The sequence below is a fragment of the Hippocampus guttulatus genome, chromosome 2 (genome assembly GCF_054856545.1).
Source record: "Hippocampus guttulatus isolate MCC_2025c chromosome 2, RoL_Hgut_1.0, whole genome shotgun sequence".
Taxonomy (NCBI): Eukaryota; Metazoa; Chordata; class Actinopteri; order Syngnathiformes; family Syngnathidae; genus Hippocampus; species Hippocampus guttulatus.
In genome coordinates, this window is record NC_141262.1 from 29,952,632 (window position 1) to 29,977,207 (window position 24,576).

Sequence of the window (24,576 nt, forward strand, 5' to 3'; positions counted from 1 at the left end):
AAATGCTTGGTCAAACAAACTTATGACAACAAATTTATTATCTGGAAAAAAACAATCATATGTTTTACACAAAATATGGGCGGGGGACGGGGGGCAGCCCCCCCCTCCCCAAAAATGGGCCAATATGCAAATGGGCAATTGCAGAATGGCGAGCATGCAGCCTCGACTGCCGTCAAAGGAAACATTGTCTCGTTGTTGTTTCTTGGTGGTGCTGCTCCAACGGCGGCCACAATATGGCACCAGAAGATGGCACCTTAAGGGGCGTGGCGTTGCACGGCCACGCGGCCCAGCTGGATGGTGTCGTAGAGCGTCTGCACGGGGGCCGGCGGCGAGCGCGGCTCGGCGGCGCGCACGCTCACGTAGGCCGCCGTCACCTCGCCAATGTCCGCGTAGACCGTCGCCTCCTCGCGCGTCCTGCCTGGGTCGTCGCAAACAGGAAGGTAAGCAAATGAAAAGCTGCCCACCACGTTTACCTCTCACACGCCACCAACACTCAAACGTGCCCCCGCACACACAAAATCTCTGGCACTTCCAAAAACCTTTCACACCACCCAAAAATCTCACACAGCAAAATCCCACCTGTGACAGTAAACCCTCAAAAACTTTTCACATCAAAAAAAAAAAACATCACATACACCTCAAATCCTCTCCTCCAGTAAAAAACAAAAGCAACGACATTCTACTTGACAAAAAGACGATGACGAAAACTCATCAGAATGCCCAAATCTTCTCACGCACACAAAATTCTGTTCTTCGCCAAACATTTTTGTTCAAGTTTGTGAGTGTGAAAATTTGACATGAGAGGAATTTTGCGGCGTGAGTTGTGACGGGGAAACACGTCTCACTTGCTCTGCGGCGGAAGACAGCCGCGAGGATGCCGGCAGCCACGACGAGGAGACCGAAAGTTCCCGCCGCCACGCCGACCACAAAGCTCGACGGGTCTAAAACGATGACATCGTCTCCGTGAATGAGGCTCGGGCGCGGGCGGGGCGCCGGACGGCTCGGTCACCTTTCACCGACGCGCCGCCGGCGGTGTCGTCGTCGCAGGACACGGAGGCGGAGACGGACTTGGCGCTCACGGCGTTGAAGACGGTGCACGTGACCTCGGCGGCGGCGCCCCGCGGCGACACGCTGAGCCGATGCCACGCGCCGCTCAGGCTTCTGTTGCCCACACGCCACTCGTACTCCACGGGCCCGCCGCCGGCCCAGGCGCTGCAGCGGAGCAGGACGCTGCAGGAGCGGTCGCCGGCGCGCCGGCTGGCGTTGACGCTCACCACGGGCTCCGCCACGATGGCCTCTACGGGGACACGGCGTGACGTCGGAACCCGCTTTTGCATCTCGCGCGACGGCGTGAGCACGCAGCCTCGGAAGCCGGACATTTGGCGTCGTCCGACGGAACCGAAGTGAGTCGTGCGCGCTCGGCGTTACCGTGAACTCGCAGCGTGACTTGCACCGTCTCCCGCTGGCTGTCGTTGACGGCCGACACGAAGCTGTAGACGCCCGAATCCTCCGGAGTCAAGGACCCCAGCGTCAGGCTGAAGTTGCGGCGGTCCAGTCGCAGCCTGCCGGCGAAGCGGCCCGAGCCCCGAGCGCCATCTTCGTCGTCGGCGGCCGCCACTTTCCTGCCTCCGAAGCTCCAGCGCGCAAAAGTGACGTCTCGGCCCGGCAAGCACGACGGCAGCTCCACCGCCTCGCCTGCTTGTCCGTGGAGGACCCGTTGGCATCCCGCCGCTTCTGGAAAGCGCCGCGCCGAGGAAAGTCTGGTCAAGGTCTCCGCGAGTTTGCGGGAGAGGCCCGCGGCCGCTTACTGCTTTGGGCAATGGCGCGAGAGGCTTTTTGGGGGTCGTGCTACAGAACGGCATCGTGTACGCGCAGCCTCAAAACCCGACGCCCGTTGCGGTTATTCCGTTGCGGCGCTCGGCGCTTTTTTTCGGCACGCCCCGCTTCGGCTTAGAGGTAAAATCTGAAGCCCGAGCCCAATTTTCAACCCGTCAAAATGACGAACGGCCTTCAATTTTTCCCGTCAACCCTGAAAAAAAATCCGTCAACGATGGCAAATTGTCGGTTCACGTACCCTCTGCAGAACCAGAAATATCAAAGATGGAAATGTTGATACAGTCTCGATGTCATTCCAAGCGACTTTTGGGTTTGCTTCGGGCTCGGGTCGGCTCGGGCTTTAACACCCGCGCGCCGGGTCGGGCCGGATTTTTTTAGGCCCGATCTTACCTCTCCTTCAGGTGAATCGAGCCGCGCCGCGCCGTTGCGAGAAACTGCAAGACGCGCACGTGTGACTGACTAAGTTGCACCCGCGAGAGCGCCAAGAGCTCTCGTGGGTCTCATGGCGCCTGCAAAGAGGAACAACGGCGCTCTGGAAGCAAAGAGGAAGCGCGCCCGGGCGAGCTGACATCAGCAAACGGGGATGAAGATCTTAATTTTCTTTTGACCTCGACGCCGCTCTGTAGCACGCGAGCGCACGCGGATTCCAAGAAGGCGTCCTCCAAAACGTACCGCGGAGGCTGGCCAGCAGGAGCCATGCGCCGCCGTAGCTCAGGAAGTCGCGCAGGCCGCCGGCAACCATGGCGCCGTCTCAACTTGGGCTGACTCTGCGGCAAGTCGGCGCGTCCCGCGGACGGGGTAGACTGAAAGGGGCGGAGCCTCTCTCCTCGGCCACACGTCGGTATGACTCAGGCCGGGGCGGAACGTCGAGGCGGCGAGCGAGACGAGGGGCCGTTTCCCCGACGCATCGGCTCACATCCGCTCGCGTGAGAGTTTTTCCTCGCGGCCTACTCTCGGCAGACGACGAAGAAGCGTCGGCCGTCCCGATGCGCGCAGCGGTTTGCGCGGGCAAAACTCAACGCGGTTCAAGAAGAGAGAACACCGCAGGATGTGGGCAGGACTCTGTGGTTCCATTTCCAGTGCCGCTTTTGTTGCAACGCATCTATCGGTTCCAGGTTGTGTCGCCTCGCCGCAAAACTGAAAGACTGAGTTGCATTGCATCAAACACGCTCGAAATGAGCGCAAAGAGCAAGAGAGGGGGAAGAAGAAAAAAAACAGCCGCCAAAGAGCGCAAGCGACCGGCGGACCGGAAACGCGTCCGGTCAAACTGGCGAAACTTCCATCTGGCTTTGGGTTTTTAGTCGGAGACTGAAGACGGGCAGGTGTCAGCCCCGCGTTTGGCACGTGGCTCCAAGGCAGGCTCGGAAGGAAGGGAGGGCGATGGCGCCGATCGTCGCATCCACGGACGGCCGCGGCCGTCTGCCGAGATGAGAGAGAGGCCGGCCGGCCGGACGGACCCACTGCCAGATCCGGACCCAAAGATGGACGTTTACAGGACAGAGATACGCGGATGGATACCGTAGCTAGCCGGCTCCACGCGGCTAGCTAGCTAGCTTGCTTGCTCCACAGACGGCGCACATGTGAAGCCTCGAGATGGCCTCTCAGAAAGGCCATTTGGACTTTTATTATGTTGAGGCGCCATGAAACGTGAAGGCTCAAACTGAAAGAAAACAAGACGACAAGGAGGCATCTCCTCAAGGGACCAAAGAGCGGAGAACGCGAGGCAACTTCCTGTCCGTGGCTCAAACGTTGCTGATGCGTAGGCTCGGCGCGCCGCCGTCTCGGCGCCGCGTCTTCTCGGCATCTGCCGGCTGCCTTTTGGCTTTGGCCACCTCGTCGAAGAAGGCAAAGTTGGCCACGTAGGCCCCCGAGGTGGACAGCGACATGACCGGCGGGAATTCGTAGCCCCAGAGGATCTCGTCGGGGAGGTAGGAGGTGCGCACCTGGCAGGTGGCCGACGTGGGCTCCACCGTGGCGCTCAGGATGACCAGCAGCTCAAAGTCCGCCGCTTGGTCGCCACCTGGCAGATGCGGGATGGAGGGGGCGGGGGGGGGCTTGAGGACTCGGGGGGGTGGGGGGCGGGCGCAGCGCGTGCGCTTCTGACCTTGGGCGGCCCAGGCTCGCAGGGGGCTGCCGTCGTCGATGACGTGGTAGAAGGTCAAGGGGATGATGAGGAAGGGGCTGTCGCTGGACGTGTCCACCCGGAAGGAAACGTTGCGCTGGTCCAGACGAAGCGCCGCGCCCTCCTCGCTCGGCCACGTCTGCAGCAGCTTCCCCGTCACCTGAGCGCCGATTCGGCACCCGCCCGACGAAACGCCGTGTGAGAGGCAAGAAGAAAACGGCGAAAGGTCAAGCTAAACGTCGCTGGCGTCAGGCTCCGTCCTCCAACATGGCCGCTTGTCGGGAGCGTTCAACTGTCACCGTTGCGTCATCGGCGGGGAGGGGGGGCACGAGTCCTTTTCAACCCTCGAGGTTGCTCAATCTTTTGGCAAAACAACACGCAGACTGACCAAAAGAATATCGCCAAAACCTTCAGGCCAATATCGGGATGTCGAGGATGATGAGGATGAGGATTTTGTTTTTCGGCTGGGCTCGTAAAAGCGCGAAGTCGAGCGTGTGACATCATCCACTTTCACTTTCTTTTTGATTGGGACGCGATTACGCCGGGAAGAACGATGGGCGATGGGCCGTACCCGACAGCCCAGTAGCAGGCTCTTGCGCATGTTAGCCACGCGCACCATCAGGCACGGCCGCCCCTCCTGCGTGGACACCACGGCGTGCCGGCTGAACTTGACCGTCTCGCAGCGCTTCTTGGGCCGGGCCACCTGCGGGAGCGGCAGGCGGGTCAGACGTCGGAGCGAGGGCGGCGGCGGCGCGCTGGCGGGTCACCTTGGCCAGGAAGGTGCCGGTGATGAAGATCTCCATCGCCATGGTGACCACCAGCTGGAAGATGAGCAGCACGATGGCGGCGGGACACTCCTCGGTGATGACGCGGGAGCCGTACCCGATGGTGGTCTGCGACTCCAGCGAGAAGAGGAAGGCGCCCGTCAGCGTCCGCACCTCCGTCACGCACGGCGTGTGCTCGGAGGCCGCCGTCAAGTCTGCGGGCGACAAAAGCAAAACGCCCGCCTCAGGTGCCACCCTCTCGCACTCGCCCACCCAAAAAAAACTCCCAGCGGATTTTATTTTCAGTGGTGCGATTCGGGTTTTAAGAGCTGCACGCGTGGGCCTTTTTGAAGCATGAGAGTTTTTGCTGAAGGCGAATTGACTTGGGTTTTTTTCTTTTTGCAGGTGTGAGAGGTCAATTTTGGGATTCAACGGGCAGCCTGTGCCCCCCCCCCCCCCCCCCCCCCACTCACCCGCCAAGTCGCCGTGCGTGGCGGCCAGCAGGTACCAGAGCAGGCCGAAGAGAAACCAGGTGCCGGCGAAGGTGGCGCAGAACAAGAAGAACTTGTAGCGCCAGCGCATGTCCAGGAAGGTGGTCCAGAGGTCGCGCAGGTAGAGCGCCCGCCGCCCACTCACGTGCGCCATCATCACGTTGCTGCGGCCGTCTTTGGAGAGGACGCGGCGCCGTCGCCGCTCTTCGTCGCCCGCCGCCGGGCTCAGCAGCGGCACCCTGTGGGAGTGGCTTATCATCGGAGGGGAGGAGCCCGCTCTCAGCGACGTCACGGCTTCCGCTGCTGCCTGCCGGTAAACGCAGCGCTTTTCAACGGCGCTTCTCCTCCACGCGGCCGCGCCGACTCCCGCGCGCGTGCGTTGGTCTGCGCGCTCGTCTCTCCGTATTTCTGCGTCTTCGTGCATGAATGGCTTTTTGTGTGCGACTGCGTCTATCTCGCTCTCTCTCTATGCGCATTTGTTTTGGGTGTGCGCGCGCATGCACAAGCCTACTTTGTCTTGTTGGACGTGAAAGGACAAAAGACGCATTGAAAAAGGCGAGAGGAGAGCGTGACGCACGCGCGCGCGTGTATAAGGTGGGCGCGCGCGCGAGAATGTGGCAGGACCGAAGGGCGCCTGGCCTGGGTGAGGGTTAGGATGACGGCTTGCATGATTGATTTGCTGATTTCAAGCTCCCGCCGCAGCCCGCTCGAGCGGCCGCTCGCGCATATTCCTCGGCATACAAGAGAGAGGGGCGGCGGGGGGGGGGGGGGGGGGGCGTCGCAAAGTCCAGCCGCCCGCGTTGAGACGCTCGCTTTTCGGAAAAGCCGAGAGCAAACTCATTGATCTCAAAGCTTCTCCCGGCGTGAAGGGGGAGCCGCCCCCTCACCTGACCGACGTCACTCAACAGAAGGGGAAGGCGCCCCCCCACTGCCCCCTCGTAACTGCGGCTGGAGAAGCAAGCGGTCGCACTCATCGAAACGCTGCGGTGATCCGGTAGGCTTTCGGTCCGTGAGGAGAAGAAGCCGCGGCCGTTTCTGGCCCATCGGCGCACCGGACAACAATCGGCAGTCGCGTGGGTTCGAGGTCGGATCGAAAGCCGCGCAACGGTTGCCGACGAGAAGCGCGACCTTTTGAAAAGAAAGGACCATCAGCCGGAAGCCAAAGTCAACGTACCTTCCTGTGACGAGCGAGCGAGCGCGTTTCACCTTTGCGCGGCGCGGCGTCCCCCGAGGCTGGCGGCGCCGGTCCCGGCGGCTCCCGTTGCGGTCGTAGCTCCGCCCACACCGACCCCCACCCCTCCCGGAGAGGCGCGTTTGTCATTCCTTCCATCAACCCCCGCCGCGGGCCCACTTTGTGCGGCTCGTCTTGTCAGTTCGAGTCACATTGAAGAGATGGTGTGGCCGAGACGCGTCGTCTTTCCCACCGGTCTTGGCTCTTCGCCTTTGACCCCCTCTCCTCTCCTTGCGCTCCATCGCCGGCGCTCCGTTGGAATCGGCGCTCTCGGGATCCGGCCGGGTCGCCGTCCAACGGCCGCTTTGAGGTCGACTCCAAGCCAAAAGTCACACCTGCTGGGAGGGTCCCAAGGGACCAAAAGGCCCATTTCCAATCATCGGAGGGTCGTAACCGAGACAAACCTTTTCCGCACACCTGTGCCGAAGGAACACCTTGAAGATGATTCCTTCCTCCTCGCTGTGAAAAGGGTTGGCCCCCTTTTCCTGATGGCCGCGCTCTTTCCGTATGTTCATATCAGACAGAGACTAGCCAAGGAAATACAAAATGCCAATTTTTGTGATTGAGGCAAAAAAACCCCAAAAGAGATCCCAAACGAGTTCGGTGTCCCCGTGTGAAAAAGTCATTGCCCCCACACCCCCCACCTCGTTAAATCACCCAGTAACTGTGACTAGCGGCACTTCTGGGAAAGCCAAGTTCAGTTTCACACGCGACACCCCGGCAGCACAGTTGTTGACAAATCGCACACATAGAAAAATAATTTGTCAAAGTCAAGTCGGCGACAAAGGCATCGCTCCATCCCGAGAAAGAAGGACAAAAAAAGTGTTTGCCGTCGATTGTTGCCTTTTTCGACTGAGCCAGTAGAGGGCAATATAGCTCTACTTTTGTTTCGAGTGAGTGTCGTGGTCGGCCCTATAAAAAGGGACGCGCCTTTTCTTCTCTCTCCCACCTGTTCAATAAAACACGCCGATACATGGCTGATGGAAACACCTCGCTCAACTTGTCATTCTTGGATCTTAGGCAGAAGGATGCCAATCTGCGCGTGCTGTGAAGCGACTCTGCTAACAGTTTATCGTCAAACTTTATGGGAAAGTTTGACGAGAGGTGTGCGGCGCTAGCAAGACGGTGCTAAGCTACCACGTGAAGCTAGGTAGCGGAGAGCGCAAAATGGCGAACGTAACGAAGACACAATGGCCCACGTTCGATGGAAGGGCAGAAGTGTACCAACTCTGGGAAGAAAGAATGCTATGTTGCGTGCATAGTGTTGGATTAAAGGAGACTCTTTTCAATGAGCCTGTTGGGCACCAGTCGGCAGATGAGCAAGCGAGGGACAACAAGTTGAACGCGGACGCTTATTGCGCGCTGGCGCCATTACTGGACAATGTAAGTTTGAGTCTCATATTCAGAGATACCAAAGACGATGGTCGTGAAAGCCTGAAAGTACTGAGAGAGCACTACATCGGAAAAAGTAGGCCACGCATCGTCTCCGTGTACATTACACTGACGTCATTGAAGAAAGCGGACACAGAGACTATTACTGAATATATTATAAGGGCGGAGCAAATCATTACAGCACTCGAGGGCGCAGGCGAGATCCGAGCGCTCTTCTCGGAGAACGAGGAAGAAGAGGAGGAAGGAGCTCTGCCCCCCCCCCCCCACCCGGGACGCGGTGGAGGTCACTGATGGTCACTCATGGCCCAACTGACATGGAGCTAGCAGAGTTCAAAGCCAAACTGAGAAACTTTGAAGCTTCAGAGGAGTCCGCAGCGGCTGCAGAGGAAGCTGAGGAGAGAGTACTTGAAGCCAAATTTGTGTCAAAGAAAAAGAGCGACCCCCTGACAGATCTGACGTGCTGGAGGTGTGGTGAAAAAGGACATTGGAAGGATGAATGTTCGAAAAAGACCTGGTGCAGCTCCTGCAAAAGCTCAAGCCACGCAGACAAAGCACGTAGGAAGAAAAAGAGGGACTATCTGTGTGCTCGTGCTCAAGATGGCGGTGGCCATGGATCAAATCGCAGGCAAAGCCATGAGGAGACTTTCGGAAACACCCCGGGCGGGCCCGTGAGTCCAAAATGGAACTTTTTGCGTACGTCTGGGGTGAAAATGCCACAGCAGTGGATCAAACGGCCATGAGACCCTCACAGTGAAGCGGTGGGCTGGCGGAGGCCCCAACACCGCACACGCCGGGGCCACCTGAGACGATTCTCGCCCCATAAAGTCACGGCGACGGCGTCGACGTTTCGGGCGACGGCGGCGGCCGAAGGGGGCGACGGCGTCGACGTTTCGGACGCCGGGAGCCGAAAGTGCCCTCGACTACTCGCTTCACAAACGTCACGAGCAAAAAGTGAAGCGTCAAGGCTGAAACGAATAATCGGTTCATCGGCGATGAGTCTAGTTTGAATTTGCGTGCTTTCGCTTGGAAAAGTGGCCGTGGTTTTAGTTTCAACTGGACGGTGCGCCGGCCGCGATGAAGGCGCATCCCGCCGCCGTCTTGATCCCTCGCGTGTCAAAAAGTCGGCAAGAGAAAAAAAAAAAGGGCTTGTTTCCCAAAGAGGAAAAACAATCAGTCCGCCGCGGAATTGAGAAAAACGTCTCGCGTGGACAACCTGAAAGACTTTGGCCACAATTTGCAATGGCATAAGGTCATGAATGGAGAAGAAGCTGAATCTGACGTTCGATTAGTGGGCCATCAACTCAGGAGTTGTGGCACCTCGAAATCAGAACAATCATGACGACATGCCAAGTTCATTTGTTCAGCTCTCAGGCCCAATATTCGGAGCCGCTGTTGTAGTTCTCGCTACAGCCACAAGAGAGCGCCGTCCTCCTTTTTTCGTTCCTCACTGGCTCAAGCCAAAGGGGGCGTGGGGAAGACTTCCTTCCACCTTGTCTTTTGTGGTTGTTTAGTTTGGGGCGGGGGGGGGGGGGGGCAGCAGCGGAAAGAAAGGCCAACTCGAACAACTTGAGACCCCTGTTGGCTTTTGAGCGAGTCACTTCTTCAAGTCAGGTGTGAAACGGGCCGTTTATCAACTTCAAAGCTGCCTACGTGACAACGTCACTCCCCAATAAATCGACGGTTAGGAACGTGGTCACCGTCGTCACTGACGACCCATTCTGCCGCTTTTCTGAGTCGGCGCAAACAGCGAGAAGGCCTCCGATGGCGAGCTGTTGCGAAACCTTCCATGGCAGTTGAGTGCCGTTCTTCTCCCCCAAAAGGTTCCAAATGCGCTTGATTTCAGATCTCGGCGTGGCTTTTTTTTCTTCCAGAGCTAGGCTCCACTTCCTGTCTCCAGAAGCCCACTCAATTCCACTTCCTGCTTTCTAAAACTCAGCCCACAAACGCGGCCGGGCTGTGACATCAAGCGAGCCGACGAGCAGCGAGGGCGTCTCCCCCCCAGAGGGTAGATGGAGAAGTGCCGCTGCCTTCAACTGCTCATCCACTTCCTGTCCGCTTGTTGTTCAGTCGGCAAGAGGCCAATCCCACGTTGGGTCCACTTCCGTTCCCTTTCCACTGGGCTGATGTTGAAGGAGGAGACGTGGACGCCTGCCACTTTTTTGGGGGCGTGCGTGCGGAGCACCGAGCCGGCCCTGACGTCCAACGGGAGGCGGTGATGGTGCTCTATTCAAATGAGACGACCATATATGGAGAGGAGGCCACGCCCCCTCGGCTCCCGCGGGAGATCCGAGCGCTCTTCTCGGAGAATGAGGAAGAAGAGGAGGAAGGAGCTCTGCCCCCCCCCCCCACCCGGGATGCAGTGGAGGGTTGTTCGCGCCGATCCGCCTCGCACCCCCCTCCCCTCTCACATTACCCGCCCCCTACACCCCCCCACCACCACCACACCCCTCCTCCTCTCGGAGGCGTAGTGGACCTCTTTTTGAAGGCAAGCGTTGTTCTATCAAAGCTTGTTTCTGTCTTTGGACTTTTCCTCTGGCTGCCGGTCGCCTTCATCCAGGCTCTCCCGATTGCCCCCCCCCCCCCCCTGAATTGCACCTTCGCACCTCCTCCCTCGGGTCCCGCGTGATGCCCCGCCGCTCGGCTCCCCCCGCCCTCCTCCTCCTCCAGGTTGGCGGCGTGGAGCGTTGAAGCTCTCAAAGATCTCCATCTTCGCTCCGGAGGGATCGCACCTTCCGGACTCTGGCGTGGATCGGGACGCCCCTCGTTAGGGGAACGTCCCACCGGTGCGCCCACCCCCGCCTCACCCGTCCCTGGCCGTCGTCATCCGGGTGCGTGACGGAGTACTGCGGGTCTTCCTGGTGCGGGTCGGCGGCGGCGATGTTCTCCATCCAGGACGGCCTCCCGCGGGGGGGCCTCACCATGAAGGAGGAGCCGCTCCCCACCGGCATGACCCCCGTGCGGTCCTGGATGGCCGGCGGCGGGATCCTCGACGCCAACACGGCCGCGCAGAGGTCAGGCACGCGCGCACGCACGTCAAATGCTTTGCTGCTTTCATTCCTTGGTTCTCTCGCCAACGTCGCCATGGTTGTTTAAGGGGAGGGGGGCGGCGTTCGCTTTGCAAGGCGTCGCCGCGAAAACCTCGCGCTGGCTCAAAGGCGAGGGTCAAACGGCACCAAAAATCCCGCTTGTTGTTCAATTGCCAGCGTCCCCCCCCCCCCCCCCCCCCCGCCCCCCCACGGCCACGCTCTCCGACGCTTGCCGGCCGGGTGGGCACCGAGTGGAGAAAAAAATTGCGAATGCATCCAATCCTTTGGGTAAATGCAAGCATTTCAAGGAGCTACCTTTGCAGCTCGTCTCCAATCGCGACAACGCGCCTCTCCAAAGAAAAAGAAAAATTGCCGGGCCCAATCACGCAAATGCTCCACTTTGTTTGTTCGTCTGCAAAGTCATATGCAGGAAAGCGCTTGGAGCTCCTTTCAATTGAAAACAACACATGCATGCGGGTGTATCTTTTTTTTTGGGGGGGGGTGAATGACAAGAAACTTTGTCATGACATTGATCAGTGGGGAAAACCCCAAAATGCCGATGCCAATTAGTACGACAAAGAGATCAGTGGGAGAGCTACGGAGCCAATTTCTCCACACCGTGCGTGTGAGAGCCGGAGCGCTGCGCTGCGCTCGCTCTCTCCGTCCCCGTCGACAATTTTCCAATAAAAAGTCCTCGATGATGAATAATTCACGACACAACTTGCATGTCATCGGCTGCACGCGTGGGAGTTGACCACCCGATTATTTATGGTCGTCTGAAAATGATCAAGTCAACCTAAAAACCTCGAATCAATCAATAACAAAATCAATCTCATGAAATGATCACAGGTCACTCCATGAGAACCAAGTATCAGAAAAGGGAACCCCCAGAATCCAAACAAGCCAACGGCGCCACCGTAACGCGAGCTGCTTTTAGTGACACCACGGCGCGCGTGGACCCGAAGGCCTTTTGCGCCTCCGGCGCCGCCGCGCATCTTGTTCTCTGAACGCGCTCTGCCTGCGCTCTCTTGGCACGGCGCTCACCCTAATTTAGACGGCGAGGCGGCGCGGATGGAGGGGCCCCGCGTTGCGCGCTCGGTCACGCGGAGAGTCGTGCAAATGTCGCGAGCGGCCCGAGCCGGCGACGCGTCGTCGCTCGGTTGGAGCCCGCGCGCGTCAACAAGGAGATGTGCGGCAAATCCCGCCGGGCCGTTGACTCTTTCGAACGTAGTGAAAATAACGTCGCTTCGTGGAACGAGGGGGAAAATGCTGTCAATCTTGTGCGGTAAGCTGAGGAGGAGGGGGCGGGCGGGCGGGGGGCAAGGGTCATCTAAGGCCGGGAGACGAAATGACGGAAAGCAACACAGCTCGCGCAAGGGCCAAGGAACTAACGAGCCAAGGTCGCCGGTCAGGTCGTCGAAGGACAGGCCGTGACGGCGGCACGTTTCGATGGCCGATATCGCCCGTGGCGGGCGACATGGCACACATAGACACTTTTTTTTCCCGGGGGGGAGCGTTTCTGTGCTTCGCTTCATTCTTTTGCATGGTTGATTTGCCATTCCACTTGCTGCCGTTCAATTCCATCCATTTCATTTCAATACACTCAAATCCAATCCTTTTTTTTCCGATGCCCATTAATTGTTTTGACAAGCTGCATTCAGTCCTCATTTTGACCTTACTGCTTAAAAAGAAGAAAAAGTGTCTTGTCACTCCCGCTGCAAACTCAAGTGAGACTCGTGTGTGTGTGTGTGTGTGTGTGTGTGTGTGTGCGTGCGTGCATGCATGTGTGCTAACATTTCTACCAGCGCGGGTCAGATGGTCTTTGATCACTGGCCTGGGGACTCGGGCGCTGCCCCCAACGTGAATGAACGGCAGCGGCGGTGCGGCTTCGCAATCAAATGGTCGCTATTTTGTCCCTCGGTTGCGAAAGGTCCCTCGCCGCCATTTTTTTCCTCTTTGTCCTGACCTTGGCTGTGCGCTCATTCGGATTGAGGCTGCGCTTTTTCAAGGCAGCGGCTTCGCTCCAAATTTCTCACCGCCATGTCGGGAAGCTTTGTCCTCCGTCCCGCCTACTCGGATACGTAGCGCAGCTTCCCTCCGCCCGTGGCGGCGACCACCTTCGCGGCGTGGGAATTTGGCGCGGCCGCCCGGCCTCGCCCCTTCCTAACCCTTCCTCCTCGTTGGAGGATGCCGCCGGTGCGGAAATTCGAACGGGCTACGATTCGCCGCGCCAATCGGCTTTGCTGGGATGGGCTCGCCGTTGCCTCGCGTGTGAAAATGGAAAGCGCCTTCTCTGCATCGGTGCCTGGCTTGCAGCCGCCGCCTCCAAACGCGGGCGGCGTTGTGGCCGGCGGCGGTCGCAATCCTGTCTAAGGCTCGTTTTGGGGTCTTTTTTTTTTTGAGCCGTACGATGATTGTTCTTGATCATGATGTGTCTTTATGTTCAATCGACGTTGCTCCGTAGAGTGCACTCCTGCCATTGGAGCTTTTCAAACTCCAAAGATTCTTCTTTAAAAAAAGAAAAATGCAAATCAACATTTTTCACTTTTTTTTTTCCCCAGACAATAGCAGCACGAGTGTGCCATATGGAGGACGGATACCTCTTGTGCTTTTGATTGACAACATTTCATTTTATGAACATAATGACCAAAAAACTAACAAAAAAAAAGTCACCTTTCCTTTGCGAAGCGGATGACGACTGGCAGACGTCAAACCGCCAGAGTATAGCGCCAACTTACTCCACGGCCGACAATGTCAAATAAGGCTTCAAGAAGTCTTTTTCACGCAAAGTGGAGAAGAAAATTGCGGGGGGAAATGACGTTTGTGTGTGTGTGTGTTTTTTTTTTTTTTTTTAATGAGGGTGGGGGATGGGGGGGTCATTTGAAGATGCTCATTTGCATATCGCTAGTACACAAATTGGGAAGGAATGCAAAGTGTGGCTCGCGATGACGTTTGTCGTCGCCGTTGTTCGGAGGAGGCCGGAAGGGACGGATGGCGCTCGCGTTCGGCGGGCCAAGTTGCCGATTGCTCCAGCTCACGATGGATGTGTGTGCGTGTGACAGCGGCGTGGGTCTGGCCCGCGCGCACTTTGAGAAGCAGCCGCCGTCCAACCTGAGGAAGTCCAACTTCTTCCATTTCGTCCTGGCGCTCTACGACCGGCAAGGGCAGCCCGTCGAGATCGAGCGGACGTCCTACCTTGACTTCGTCGAGAAAGACAAGGTGCGTGCGCGCGTGCGAAACGGCGCCAGGCGACGAGCCCCGAGTTGCCGCGTCTACGTCGTCTCGCCGGCTTTGCTCGCGTCCATTTTCTGTCGCTGTTTGTCGTCTCATCGGTTTTGACCGTCCCGTTTTTCTTTTGGCCCCCTCGATTCGGTTTGCCGCTTTGGCCGCACGGCTCTCGGCATCGTGGGAACGTTGTCTTCCTGTCGGTGTTGCGCGGATGTGGGTGCGCGCGCTCGCTGTGCCGCGGTTGTGCGCCGCCTCGCCTTTGACTGACGTCTTGTGGTCTTGTTGTGGCGCGCAGGAGTACAACGGGGAGAAGACCAACAACGGGATTCATTACAGGTTACAACTCCTCTACAGTAACGGTGAGCACGCCCACACTTGAGCACAACCACCTCTTGTTTTGCGCGGCGGTGTCGGGGCCCGCACGGCCGCCGCCGACACCCGCGCGTCTTTTCCGCCGTTAGCGTATGCGGACGCTCTTCCGGCTCAGTCGAAAGCAAACATTGGAAATGTTCACATTGCCGCTCGTCATCCTAGTTTCACATTGACACCGGACCGATGGGGACCCCCCCCCCCCCCAAAAAAAACCCCAAACAAAACTGGGTGACGTGTGTGTGAGGGTGTGCTGTGTGTTTCAGGCATCAGGACGGAGCAAGACCTGTACGTGCGCCTCATCGACTCCATGACCAAGCAGGTGAGACTGATGCGGCCGGCAGCATGAAAAACCGCAAGATACTGCGGGGGGTTTCCCCTCGGAGTGACCCCGAAGCTATTTGAAGGTGCGGCTCATCTTAGCTGAGACGTGGAAAGAGCGCAGAGGATTTTGACAGCAAACCGTTGGGCCAAACTTGAGCATTTCTCATGGTCGCAACCCGCCGAGCTCATTTTTATTGCGCTCGTAAACTTGAGCGGCCACTCCCGGACACACAAGCGGTGGCGCTGTCGGCGACACGGCCGCCGCTCGGGAAGCCGATCGATAAGCTTCACATGGCAGCGCGGGCGGCGTAAAACCCGCCGCCCGCGCTGACAGGTCGGCTGGAGTCGCCGGCGCCGATCGATGACGGCCCCTTGGAAGACGAGCTGAACATTGACATTTGACCGCTGAAAGATAACCCAGGTCACGACACGATCACTTGTTTCTTCAAACAGCTGCGCATTTATTTGATCATTATGCATGCAACTTGATCGTGGACTGTGGGTGTGTCTCCAAATCTCCCTCTTTGAATATGTTGCCCCCAAAATGTTTTTCCATCTTTCTACAACTTGCGTGTGTGTGTGTGTGTGTGTGTTGTCGTCAGGCCATTTTGTACGAGGGACAAGACAAGAACCCGGAAATGTGTCGCGTTCTACTGACGCACGAGATCATGTGCAGGTACGACTCTTCTTCACGCTCCTTCTGCGTGCACGCGCGTGTGTGTGTGTGTGTGTGAGTGACAAACAGCAGCTGTCGTCTTGTCTCTAGTGTCGATGCGCCAATCAACACGTTTTCTCCGACTCGTTAATGTTCATTTACTACTTCAGCAGAAGAATCACACATGCGCGCACACAGGTGGCCGTGCGGGCGTGTCCGCGTCAGTCAAACGGGGGGGCGCGTGCGCACCCGTGCGTGTGAAGTAAAGGAGTCACCATGACAACAGATGCTCCAAACCATGGCACAAACACAAGGGAGCGTCAGATGCTGACTTTGACCTCTGACCTCTGTGACGAGGCGCCGTGCCAGCTGCAGGCTGAACCTCTGCATGAAAAACACACACACACATCGCAGCCAAGTCTCAGTTCAACATGATGGTTCCACGCTTCGCAGGCATTGCCAGCTGTGACCGTTAAAACACGCTGGTGTATGTCAGTGTGTGTGCGTGTGTGTGTGTGGGGGGGGGGGCTCAATATTCAATCTTCAACATTCAGTATTTGTACCTGGCATGAGGTGCGTGACAAAATCTGCAAGGGGCAGGCTCGACAGAGTTTTGGTATTTTCCCATATGCGGTTAGAATAGCGCCTCTGCCGTTGTGGGTGCGAACACAACTGACTCGCTCCGCAGCCTTCTCTCGTTCCCTTTCAAATCGCCGCATGACAGTTGAAGCGTGGATTTGCTGGAGTGCCGCGCAGGGGGTCGAAGGGGGCCGAGTACGTTTATGAGGAACTGCACATTTTGTCTCGCCGCGTCTCCAACAAATTCACCAGAATATGAGTTACGCTAGCCGTCCCAGGACTTGGACCCGGTTCCAGCGGCCAAGTCCGCTTTCAGCTGTCAAATGATCAGCAAAGTCGGGGGCGCATAAAAGGAAATGCCCCCGGTCCGTCGGATTGCTCGGGGTGGTGCTGAATTCAGCCCGAGTCCACTGAACGAAGCTTTCGCCACCAACAAAATCAAGATTTCAATCAAGAAGCTTTTATCCACGGGTCCATGTGCGATCAAATCGAGCCCCAAGTCTTTGTGTTTTGTGTGAGTGCGTGTGTGTGTGTGTGTGTGACCTTCACAGCCACAGCCTGTGGCAACAAGCCACACACACACACACACACTCACACATGTCAACACACACGTTAGCGTCACTCATTAGCGTGCTCGCGGCCCGAGGGGGAAGCGTCATTAGCAAATGCGGCGGACGGCATGCCAGGTTTTGTTTTGCGAGGGAGGCTCAAGGGGGAGCTGAGGGGCGTCCCCCGCGGGCGTGGCTGGCACGACTCCTGGGGTCCGGCGCGCGGATGACACTCGGTAGCCGAGGCAGCGCCCGCGGGTGCCCGTCATAATTGGTCTCCTGGAACTTTGGCTGGCGGCGGCGACGGGCCACACTTTGGACCGCATTCATGTTTCATGACGACAGCGTGAAGCGCCTCGACGTTGCTTTTCAACAATTAGCCCCGGACGCTATGCTAATACCAGTGGCGGCCTTTTCCCCAGGGTGGGGGGGGGGGCAAAAAATAAATGCGTCGATGAATACATTGACATTTAGGCGTGAATCCTGATGAGAATTGATTGCATTTTTTTCTTTTGGTTGCAATTATTACCTTTTCAATTGGGCCGCACCCCGGCCGGATGTGTCGTCATTCTGAATCGTCGGGCGGATGGCGACGGTCTTTCCTTATTAATCGGAGTATGTCGATCACCTCCGGAATATTTGCAGCGCATCCTAATGTTGGAATGTTCTCAAATCAGAAACTTGCTTGAGCCCGCGGAGCACCCGAGTGTTTGGTTTTGCGGTGCCTTCCCACGTTAACGTCCGCGTGCCTTCCCTCCTCAGCCGCTGCTGCGACAAAAAAAGTTGCGGCAATCGGAACGAGACGCCCTCTGACCCCGTCATCATCGACAGGTAGGACCCGCCCCCTTTGTGTGTGCGTGTCTGTGCGTGGCGATGTCACCAAGCTGTTGCTGGTTTGCACTCGCCGTGGAGCCCGAAGGCCAGCGTGGCTCGGGTCGGGGAGGCGGTTGATTTCGGGCCGATTTTGCCACGGGGGGAGCTCGGCTGCCCGCAGGAGAGCCTTTTCTATCGCTCCGACTTGGGCCGAGAGGAAAAACTCACGCCAACGCGGTCTCGTCAAGCGCGTGTGAACCACGGCCTGATCAATAACAGCCAAGATAGTCCGTTGATTGATGGATTTATTTCGATCGGGTCCACTCCCGGAACTTTGAGACGGCGGCCGCCTTCGAGCTTGTTGGCGCCGATCTGAGTGCTCAAGCCGCGTTGCTTTGATAGGCTGTTCTGTCGCGCGCTGACCCCGGAAAGCAGAAAATCCACGTGGGGCTCCTCCCTCCAAGAAAAGCCCTTCGATCCATTCAACCGTTTTTCTCTGGGTGTCGGGGGGGGCTGGCAACGCGTGTTGAATTTGCAAGCGAACGGATGTCCGCATGAACGTGCGTGAAGGTCGCCAAGATTTCCTCACCTGCGGTCGCGTCGCCATCGGAGCCGGCGTCCGTCGGTCGGCGCTCACCCGCCCGCCGCTAAAGGCGGGAGCCGACGGATGACCTCAAAGGAGGTCAGCGGACAGGAAGCGGCCGCTCCCTGTTGCCTCGTTAGCGAGCGCCGCGGGCCTGATCTGACTTCTCCGTTTGACACTTTAGTGCCGCTGAAGTCGCACGTTGCCATGACAAGCGAGCGCAATAGAAGGGACGACAACGCAAGCCAGCCAAAACAACGCCGCATTTCAAAGAACTAAATAGACACGGGATCATATTGTGGAGCCCCCAAGTAACACGGAAGGGAAAAAAAACGCCATCTCTCTCTCTCATATGTGTATGTGTGTGTGTGTGTGTACAGCACTTTGTATGCAGCAATGGCTGTTTGAAAGTGCTCTATAAATACAGTTGAGTTGAGCGATATATACATACAGTATATATATATATATATATATATTTGAATTTAAACGGTGGGAATATTTCAGATAAATAAAATTACGGATTATTGAAAGCTGCTGGAATGTTAAGGATCCAGGCGCCCCTTCATCATCATCATCATCATCATCACCACAAGGCGCACGTGTGTGCATAGCTAGCTATGCGCTAGGGAAGTAATTCGTCGTATTGACGGGATTGCTCCCGAGTCCTTTGCATCGCGCAACAATGTTGGCTAGCTATATATATATATATATATATATATATATATATGTGTGTGTGTGTATATATTTATACAGACAGATGAGATAAATACACATATCTATCTATCTATCTCTATATATAATGCTTTTTTTGTAATGTGCATTCATGACCTCCTGGGTCAGTTTGACTGTTGGAGAGACACCAGCACGCTGCAGATGTTTTTCGGTGCCGAAGAAGAACTTGGCCGTGTGCGTATTTTCAGCCCATTACAAAGTCCAATTCAATACAACTCATCCAGGCTGAAAACGGAAGATGACCCGCAAGTGCGCATGAACGTGCCACCAAAAGAAAAAAAAGTGATCATGCAAAAACAAATCTTTTGGGGGGGGGGGGGTTCCCCCCCTTACGTATGAATTGGACAAAATTTGCGACCCGGCTAAAGCGAATTGGCACCACGCAAAAAGAAAATGTTGCATCTGGTGTCGCAATATGCTGACGGTCAGGAATCTTTTTTTGCGTGGGGAGCGTCGCGGTGGCGCAAACTCGTTGGTCAACGCTGCCAACCTTTGCAGACGGAACAAGTCGAGATGCGCTGCTTTGCCCGAGCCGTAAGCCAATTAGCGCTGTGACGGGTCATCGCGAAGGAACAAACTTTCTTTCTTTTCTCCCGATTTGCCGACCCGACGGCCGTAGCGCCATCCGGTGGCGAGGGGCGGGACATGCCGCTCAGCCACTTTAGTTTGAAATGCCGTCGTCGTCGGGGCTCCTGTAAAAGCCGAGACGTGCGACGATCGCCCTTCCATTCGTCAGCACCGTCCGCGCGGCCTTGACCCCAAAATACAATTTGAGACACGGCTCGATCCGTTTTGAAGCAGGGCGGCCCGCTTGGCTTCGAAATGAAAGCCCGCTGCCCGAGTCAAATCTTTTTTCTTTATTTTTTGAGGGGCGGGGGGGGGGGGATAGCCGGCCCCCCTGGAGCGGAGGAACCCGTAATAGAACGGCCTGCAATGAGAGGGAGCGCAGAAGAAGAGAATTATTGGCCTGAGTTCACGACAGTGGAATGCCAGCTCCGGACACGTTCGGCTGCGGCGAATGGTCGTCACGTGTGCGCGCGCGTGACGACCATTCGCCTCACGCGCTGCTGATTTACAGCCACTGATTGTTTGTCTGCATTTTAGTGGCTGTTAAGAAAGACGGATTTATGAGGCGGATACGGCCCGCCGCGCTTTGCCAGCCATCATGCAAATGATATCGTCGCGGCTACAGTAAAGAGACGTCCACTAAATCCACGGGATGACATGGCGTGAAGGAAAAGCCCAGTGGGGGGGGGGGGGGGGGTTCTCGCAGGTGTGGCTGCACACATCAATTGAAGTCAAGTGTGACACCTGAGCCATAACGACCCCCCCGACCCCCCACTTACGCTTGCGCAGGCACACGCCCGTGAAGGCTGACCTTTGAACTTTTGGTCTCCGCCCACGCCAGGCACCGAGGCCTTCGCTTGGCTCTCCCGCATACTCCCGAGGCGCTCGTCGACGCAAGTCTCTCCTCTGTCACTCGTTCCTCGGAATCGTCCGTTCGCTCGGGTCCTCGTGACCATCAAATCGGGGGCTGAACTTGCTCATTTGCTCCTTTATTCGGCGACTCCCCTCGAAGTCGCTCCGTGACTTTGCAGCTTGCTGGCTTTTGCAGCCTTTTTTTTCTGTCAACGTTTGTTTCCAGCTCGTCGTCACGGTTGATCGAGTTCCGTGAGGTTGGTTTGCTTGCAGCGTTGGCGGGCAGATGATGTGCACGGGGGGGATTTTGGTATCAAAACGGAGGCCAACAATATGTTGGGAACAGCATGTGTGCAATTGAGGTTGCAGAAGTGTTTTTTTTTTGTTTGTTTGTTTTTTGTCCAGGCAGCTGTGTGCACCTGTGTGTGTGTGTGTGTGCGTTTTATTTTGATTGATTGATTGATTTTACTTGCGCTTTGACCTATGAGTGTGGTTGCTTCACCGCTCAGATGTCTAAGTGCCCCAAGAGGGCGAGCAGCAGTCGCAAGTGTGCGGCTTTGACCTGTTGTCGGGAGGCAGAGGGGCGGAGTCATGGCCATTGCCGTTCTTTTTGATGATCTTTCATTTAAAATTTTTTTTTTATCAGTCTTGGCAAATGCGGTGGCGCCGTAAAGCGACACGGGTGGGAGGCGGCATCTGGCTGCGGGGGAAGGCGGGGGTGGGCAGGGCCTGGGAGAGCGTTGGGGCAGCAACGCTTTACCGGCCAAGCCCGCCGGCCGCAGATGGAGGCGGGCGCCAGTGTCACGTGACTGCCGTGTTTGGGGGGGGGAGATGGGCAACATGAGCGGGTAGCATGCTCCATGAAAGAGCGCCGCTAGATTGTCTGGGCGCATGGAATGTTCCCGCGTTCCGTTTACCCCCCCTCCCCCACAGACACGCACGGAGGATGACGACTCCTCCCTCGTTGGGTGTGTCACCTGTTTGTTGGCTCCTTAATTTGTCGAGTCGCGCATGTCTCGGCGGTTCTTTCAATGCTCGTTTGGTTCCCTTCTTTGGTGTGTCGGACGATTGCGTGTCGGCTTCCTCGCGAGGTTCTTTCGACGGATTGGCTTCCTCGTATTCTTGAGTGTTGTGGTTTCTCGTCTCCACGTTTGGCTCCTTGTTGGCTTCATTGTCTGCTTCTGAGCTCGCTTTGGGACTTGCTTGGTGGTCGTGCCGCCTCGTATGACATTATGCTTTCTCGCGCACGCGTTTGCTTTCTTTTTGGCATTCCTCGTTCGGTTTCACGCGCATTTGTTTGGTTCCCCGGCTGGTTCCCCTCGCACACACCCAACAATGTGCGCGCGTGTGTGAGCGTCTGTCATGTTTTTTTTTTGGGGGGGGGGGGTCGTCGAAGCCAAAAGTGTATTTTGTGGGAATGGTTTTTTTTTGCGCACTGGTAAATGGACTTTTCAAGGTGAACGTCTTATTCCAGCGGCGGCAACTTGACAAATTAATTTGGGGGAGGGGAACCAGGCGCTTCGAAGCCAGAGTGCCATTGTCTTTGTGTGTGTGTGTGTGTGTGTGTGTGTGTGTGTGTGTGTGTTGCCGGGCGGACAAGTGCAAGTGAGGATCGAGCACAGCCAGCTGGCCAACATTGTTGCGCGATGCAAAGGACTCGCGAGCAATCCCGTCAATACGACGAAGAACTTCCCTAGCGCGCAGCGAGCTATGCACACACGTGCGCCTTGTGGTGATGATGATGATGATGATGATGAAGGGGCGCCTGGATCCTTAACATTCCAGCAGCTTTCAATAATCCGTAATTTTATTTATCTGAAATATTCCCACCGTTTAATTCATCAACAGCCCTTTTGATGTGAACAATGAATCATTTATCATACTCATGTATGTGGAATTTCATTTTTTTGTGAAGCAGTCAGTTTTTGCCCTGTCAATTAAAAAATAAAATCTGATTCATCGCTTACTGTAAGAAAAAGAAAAGGAAAACATTTTGTATCGAGAGAAATCAGCCTCGAAAGTCACCGTTTCCTCTTTTCTAAAATCTTCTTCTGGCTTGTGGAATTTCAAGGAAGCGCTTTTTTAATCTTGTGGTCGTGCTTTCAAATCTCGTCCACTTTGGAACTGCTCGTACGTTTGTCACGTGACGGTTTGTGAAGCACATTGAGTTAGCTTGGGTATGAAATGCGCCATCCCAAAGTCTTCTATTTTGTCATGCGTATTCTTCTTTTTTTACCAGCCCTGTTAACTCATTGAATACCACCCCTTTTCACTGGAGCAACCCCCTCAATCCCTCACATTTTACTGAATTTTGACTGATTTGCAAGGCCCACAGAATTTTCTGTTCTATGGCTATATATACATGCAACCTGTCAAAAGAAAGGTGAGACTCTCTTCTTTCAGCAGAAAAAAAAGTTTGTTTCTATCTTTCTCCGTTCGTTGGCAATCAGCATTAGAAAACTGCTAGGTTTGATGGAAAATGCCGATTTTCTGCAGAAATCCAGAGAAAATGAGCTTTTTGTAAAAGCATGCATTTCAAGCATCATTTCAAGTTTTACACTATTTTTTGCTTTTGTGGCAGCTCAAATACCTCAATAATGTGTTCCTCCTACAAAAGAACATTACAAATAATGTTTTTGTAGCAAAATAATTTATTTGCACACAACAAAACTATTGAACTATGAACAAAAGTGCAGTTGTGGAGAAGATGGTTTTTGGCTTCCATCCAGTTTGTCACCACATCGATTCATCCCACCACGTCCAGATGCACGACCTATAAATTATAGAAACATAAAAAGTTGCAAATATATCTTGCTGCAGAGTGAGGTACAATAATTTTATTTACCTTTCTTTCCACCACCAAAGCGAGGAGTCGTCATCTTTTGGCTTCTGGTTGGACAATCTGTAATGTATAGAAGTATGTACAATTACCACACTTTTATTTTTCTATTTTTTTTTTTATTGTTGCTTTCCACTTACATTTCAACATCTCTCACACACGCACACATACATGCTCGCACACTGCTATTTACACCATTCATTCCACGTTGCTCAGCATCCAATTTGAAATGAAATGGAATATGAATTTAACACGAGTGGTTTTAGCAGAGCTGAGCGGACCAAATGTGTCCTGTTTTTTTTGTTTTTTGTTTTTTGAAAACCTATGGCGACATGCAAGTCAGCGCATATTTTCATCCACATCTACGAGACGCATCAACCGTACATAAATGATGAGTGTTACTGGCAACTTCATAGTATAGCGGGGAATGTAGCGGTACATAAAAGTGACTGAGGAGGCATAAGAAGTGATGAAGTTTTGAATGGGAACTTGCAAGATAGTCAGCAGTTACCTCCTCGTTCCAGCGGCTCTGGCGAGGACTCTCAGCTGCTTTCCGTTATGTCCGTTATGACATATTGGGATCCAAATCGCTCTCCAATTCATCGTTTTCGCCGTCGTCTCTACGAGACGATTCCAACGAATCGCTGACGTGTGCCCGGCGTCGGCCATGCGAAGCAATGCAGCCTCTTTGCCGTCATCGCTGGAAGTCGCCGGGGAGACGACTTGTGGGCGATGTGGGGCATCGGGAGGCACAAAATGCTCTGCCAAGCGATGATCGCTGACGTGGAGCAAGTTCATCTTCATCAGATGAACTCGAAACTCGGCGTGAGCTATGCGGGCTGCGTGTAGCACGCCATGTTTGTGCAGGCCGACGTTCGTTTGACGGGTGCCGCTTTCGATTAGTGACCGAAGCGTCATTTTCTCTTCCACACAAACACCATCTCCTTTGTTGTTTTGTTTCGAGGACGCTTTTATACCGAAAAAAAAATCATTTTTAGTTAGTTATTTCCTTTTCTCCATGGTTGCTCGTTGCTAATGTTCCAATCCGCTATCCACATACGCCCCTCCTTCACTGTACGCCCTTTCTACTACTTCTGCGGCGTGATCCTGGTTGATTTTTGCACCACTGCCACCCGATGGCCATTTTTTTGCTATTTAACGTTGCCATCAAGCCTAATCCTGTGGTGAGAAGTTGCATCAGACTCTCTTGCACCCTCCCCCATGAAAACACGTGATTGACGTATTAATACGTCATGGGGAGGGAACGGCTATGCGCAAATTGACGTATTTATACGTCAAAGGGTGTAAATGAGTTAAGCGTCGACGTAATGGGATTTTTGTTGTTGTTGTTGTGCACTAGCCTGCTCCCTGGCTAGTTTGCAGTTGACCTTTGGCGGACTAGTGCCGATTTTTTTCAAGTGCAATTTGGCGAGCTTTTTTTTGTTTTGTTTTGTTTTCATTTTAATTAACAGCACCCGATGGTGAAGAATGTCCTGATTGGCGACGGGACCGGAAAGCAATGTGAATCCATCTCCTCCTGGCCATGTCTCCTGTCAACAACAACAACCAAAATAGTCCTAATGCTGATGACGATGCGTTTTTAAACGAAAGAGAAAGAAAAAACG

The 24,576-nt window shown here is 55.3% G+C and overlaps 3 protein-coding genes across 7 annotated transcripts in view; 1 reads left to right on the forward strand and 2 right to left on the reverse strand.

The window, feature by feature from the left end:
* Nucleotides 1–20: 20 nt before the first annotated feature.
* LOC147209512 (SLAM family member 9-like) lies at nt 21–3,515 on the reverse strand. 2 transcript variants are annotated; one of them, XM_086105553.1, is made up of 5 exons: nt 2,509–3,505; nt 1,429–1,734; nt 1,010–1,297; nt 846–941; nt 21–418 (listed from the first exon to the last, which is right to left on the reverse strand). In XM_086105553.1, exons 1-5 carry the CDS (start codon nt 2,576–2,578, stop codon nt 255–257), a joined length of 924 nt encoding a protein of 307 aa, XP_085961679.1. In that variant the 5' UTR covers nt 2,579–3,505; the 3' UTR covers nt 21–254. The 2 variants fall into 2 exon arrangements, with proteins under 2 accessions (XP_085961679.1, XP_085961680.1); XM_086105554.1 differs by lacking the exon at nt 846–941 and having other exon boundaries at nt 2,509–3,515.
* On the reverse strand, nt 3,424–6,650 carry LOC147209513 (ATP-sensitive inward rectifier potassium channel 10-like). Of its 2 annotated transcripts, XM_086105551.1 has the most exons (6): nt 6,388–6,648; nt 5,196–5,520; nt 4,726–4,937; nt 4,530–4,661; nt 3,941–4,118; nt 3,424–3,856 (listed from the first exon to the last, which is right to left on the reverse strand). In XM_086105551.1, the coding sequence occupies exons 1-6, from the start codon at nt 6,541–6,543 to the stop codon at nt 3,579–3,581; spliced, it is 1,281 nt and encodes a 426-aa protein (XP_085961677.1). In that variant the 5' UTR covers nt 6,544–6,648; the 3' UTR covers nt 3,424–3,578. The 2 variants fall into 2 exon arrangements, with proteins under 2 accessions (XP_085961677.1, XP_085961678.1); XM_086105552.1 differs by lacking the exon at nt 4,530–4,661 and having other exon boundaries at nt 6,388–6,650.
* A 3,773-nt stretch (nt 6,651–10,423) lies between these two features.
* The window catches only part of LOC147209514 (transcription factor COE3-like), a 34,075-nt gene continuing 19,922 nt past the window's right edge, over nt 10,424–24,576 (forward strand). For all 3 annotated transcript variants that reach the window (XM_086105547.1, XM_086105550.1, XM_086105548.1), the window contains exons 1-6: nt 10,424–10,847; nt 13,925–14,081; nt 14,386–14,449; nt 14,726–14,781; nt 15,386–15,459; nt 17,328–17,396. In XM_086105547.1, coding sequence (XP_085961673.1) covers nt 10,714–10,847; nt 13,925–14,081; nt 14,386–14,449; nt 14,726–14,781; nt 15,386–15,459; nt 17,328–17,396 — 554 coding nt within the window. In that variant the 5' untranslated portion in view covers nt 10,424–10,713. The remainder of the gene's footprint in view (nt 10,848–13,924; nt 14,082–14,385; nt 14,450–14,725; nt 14,782–15,385; nt 15,460–17,327; nt 17,397–24,576) is intronic.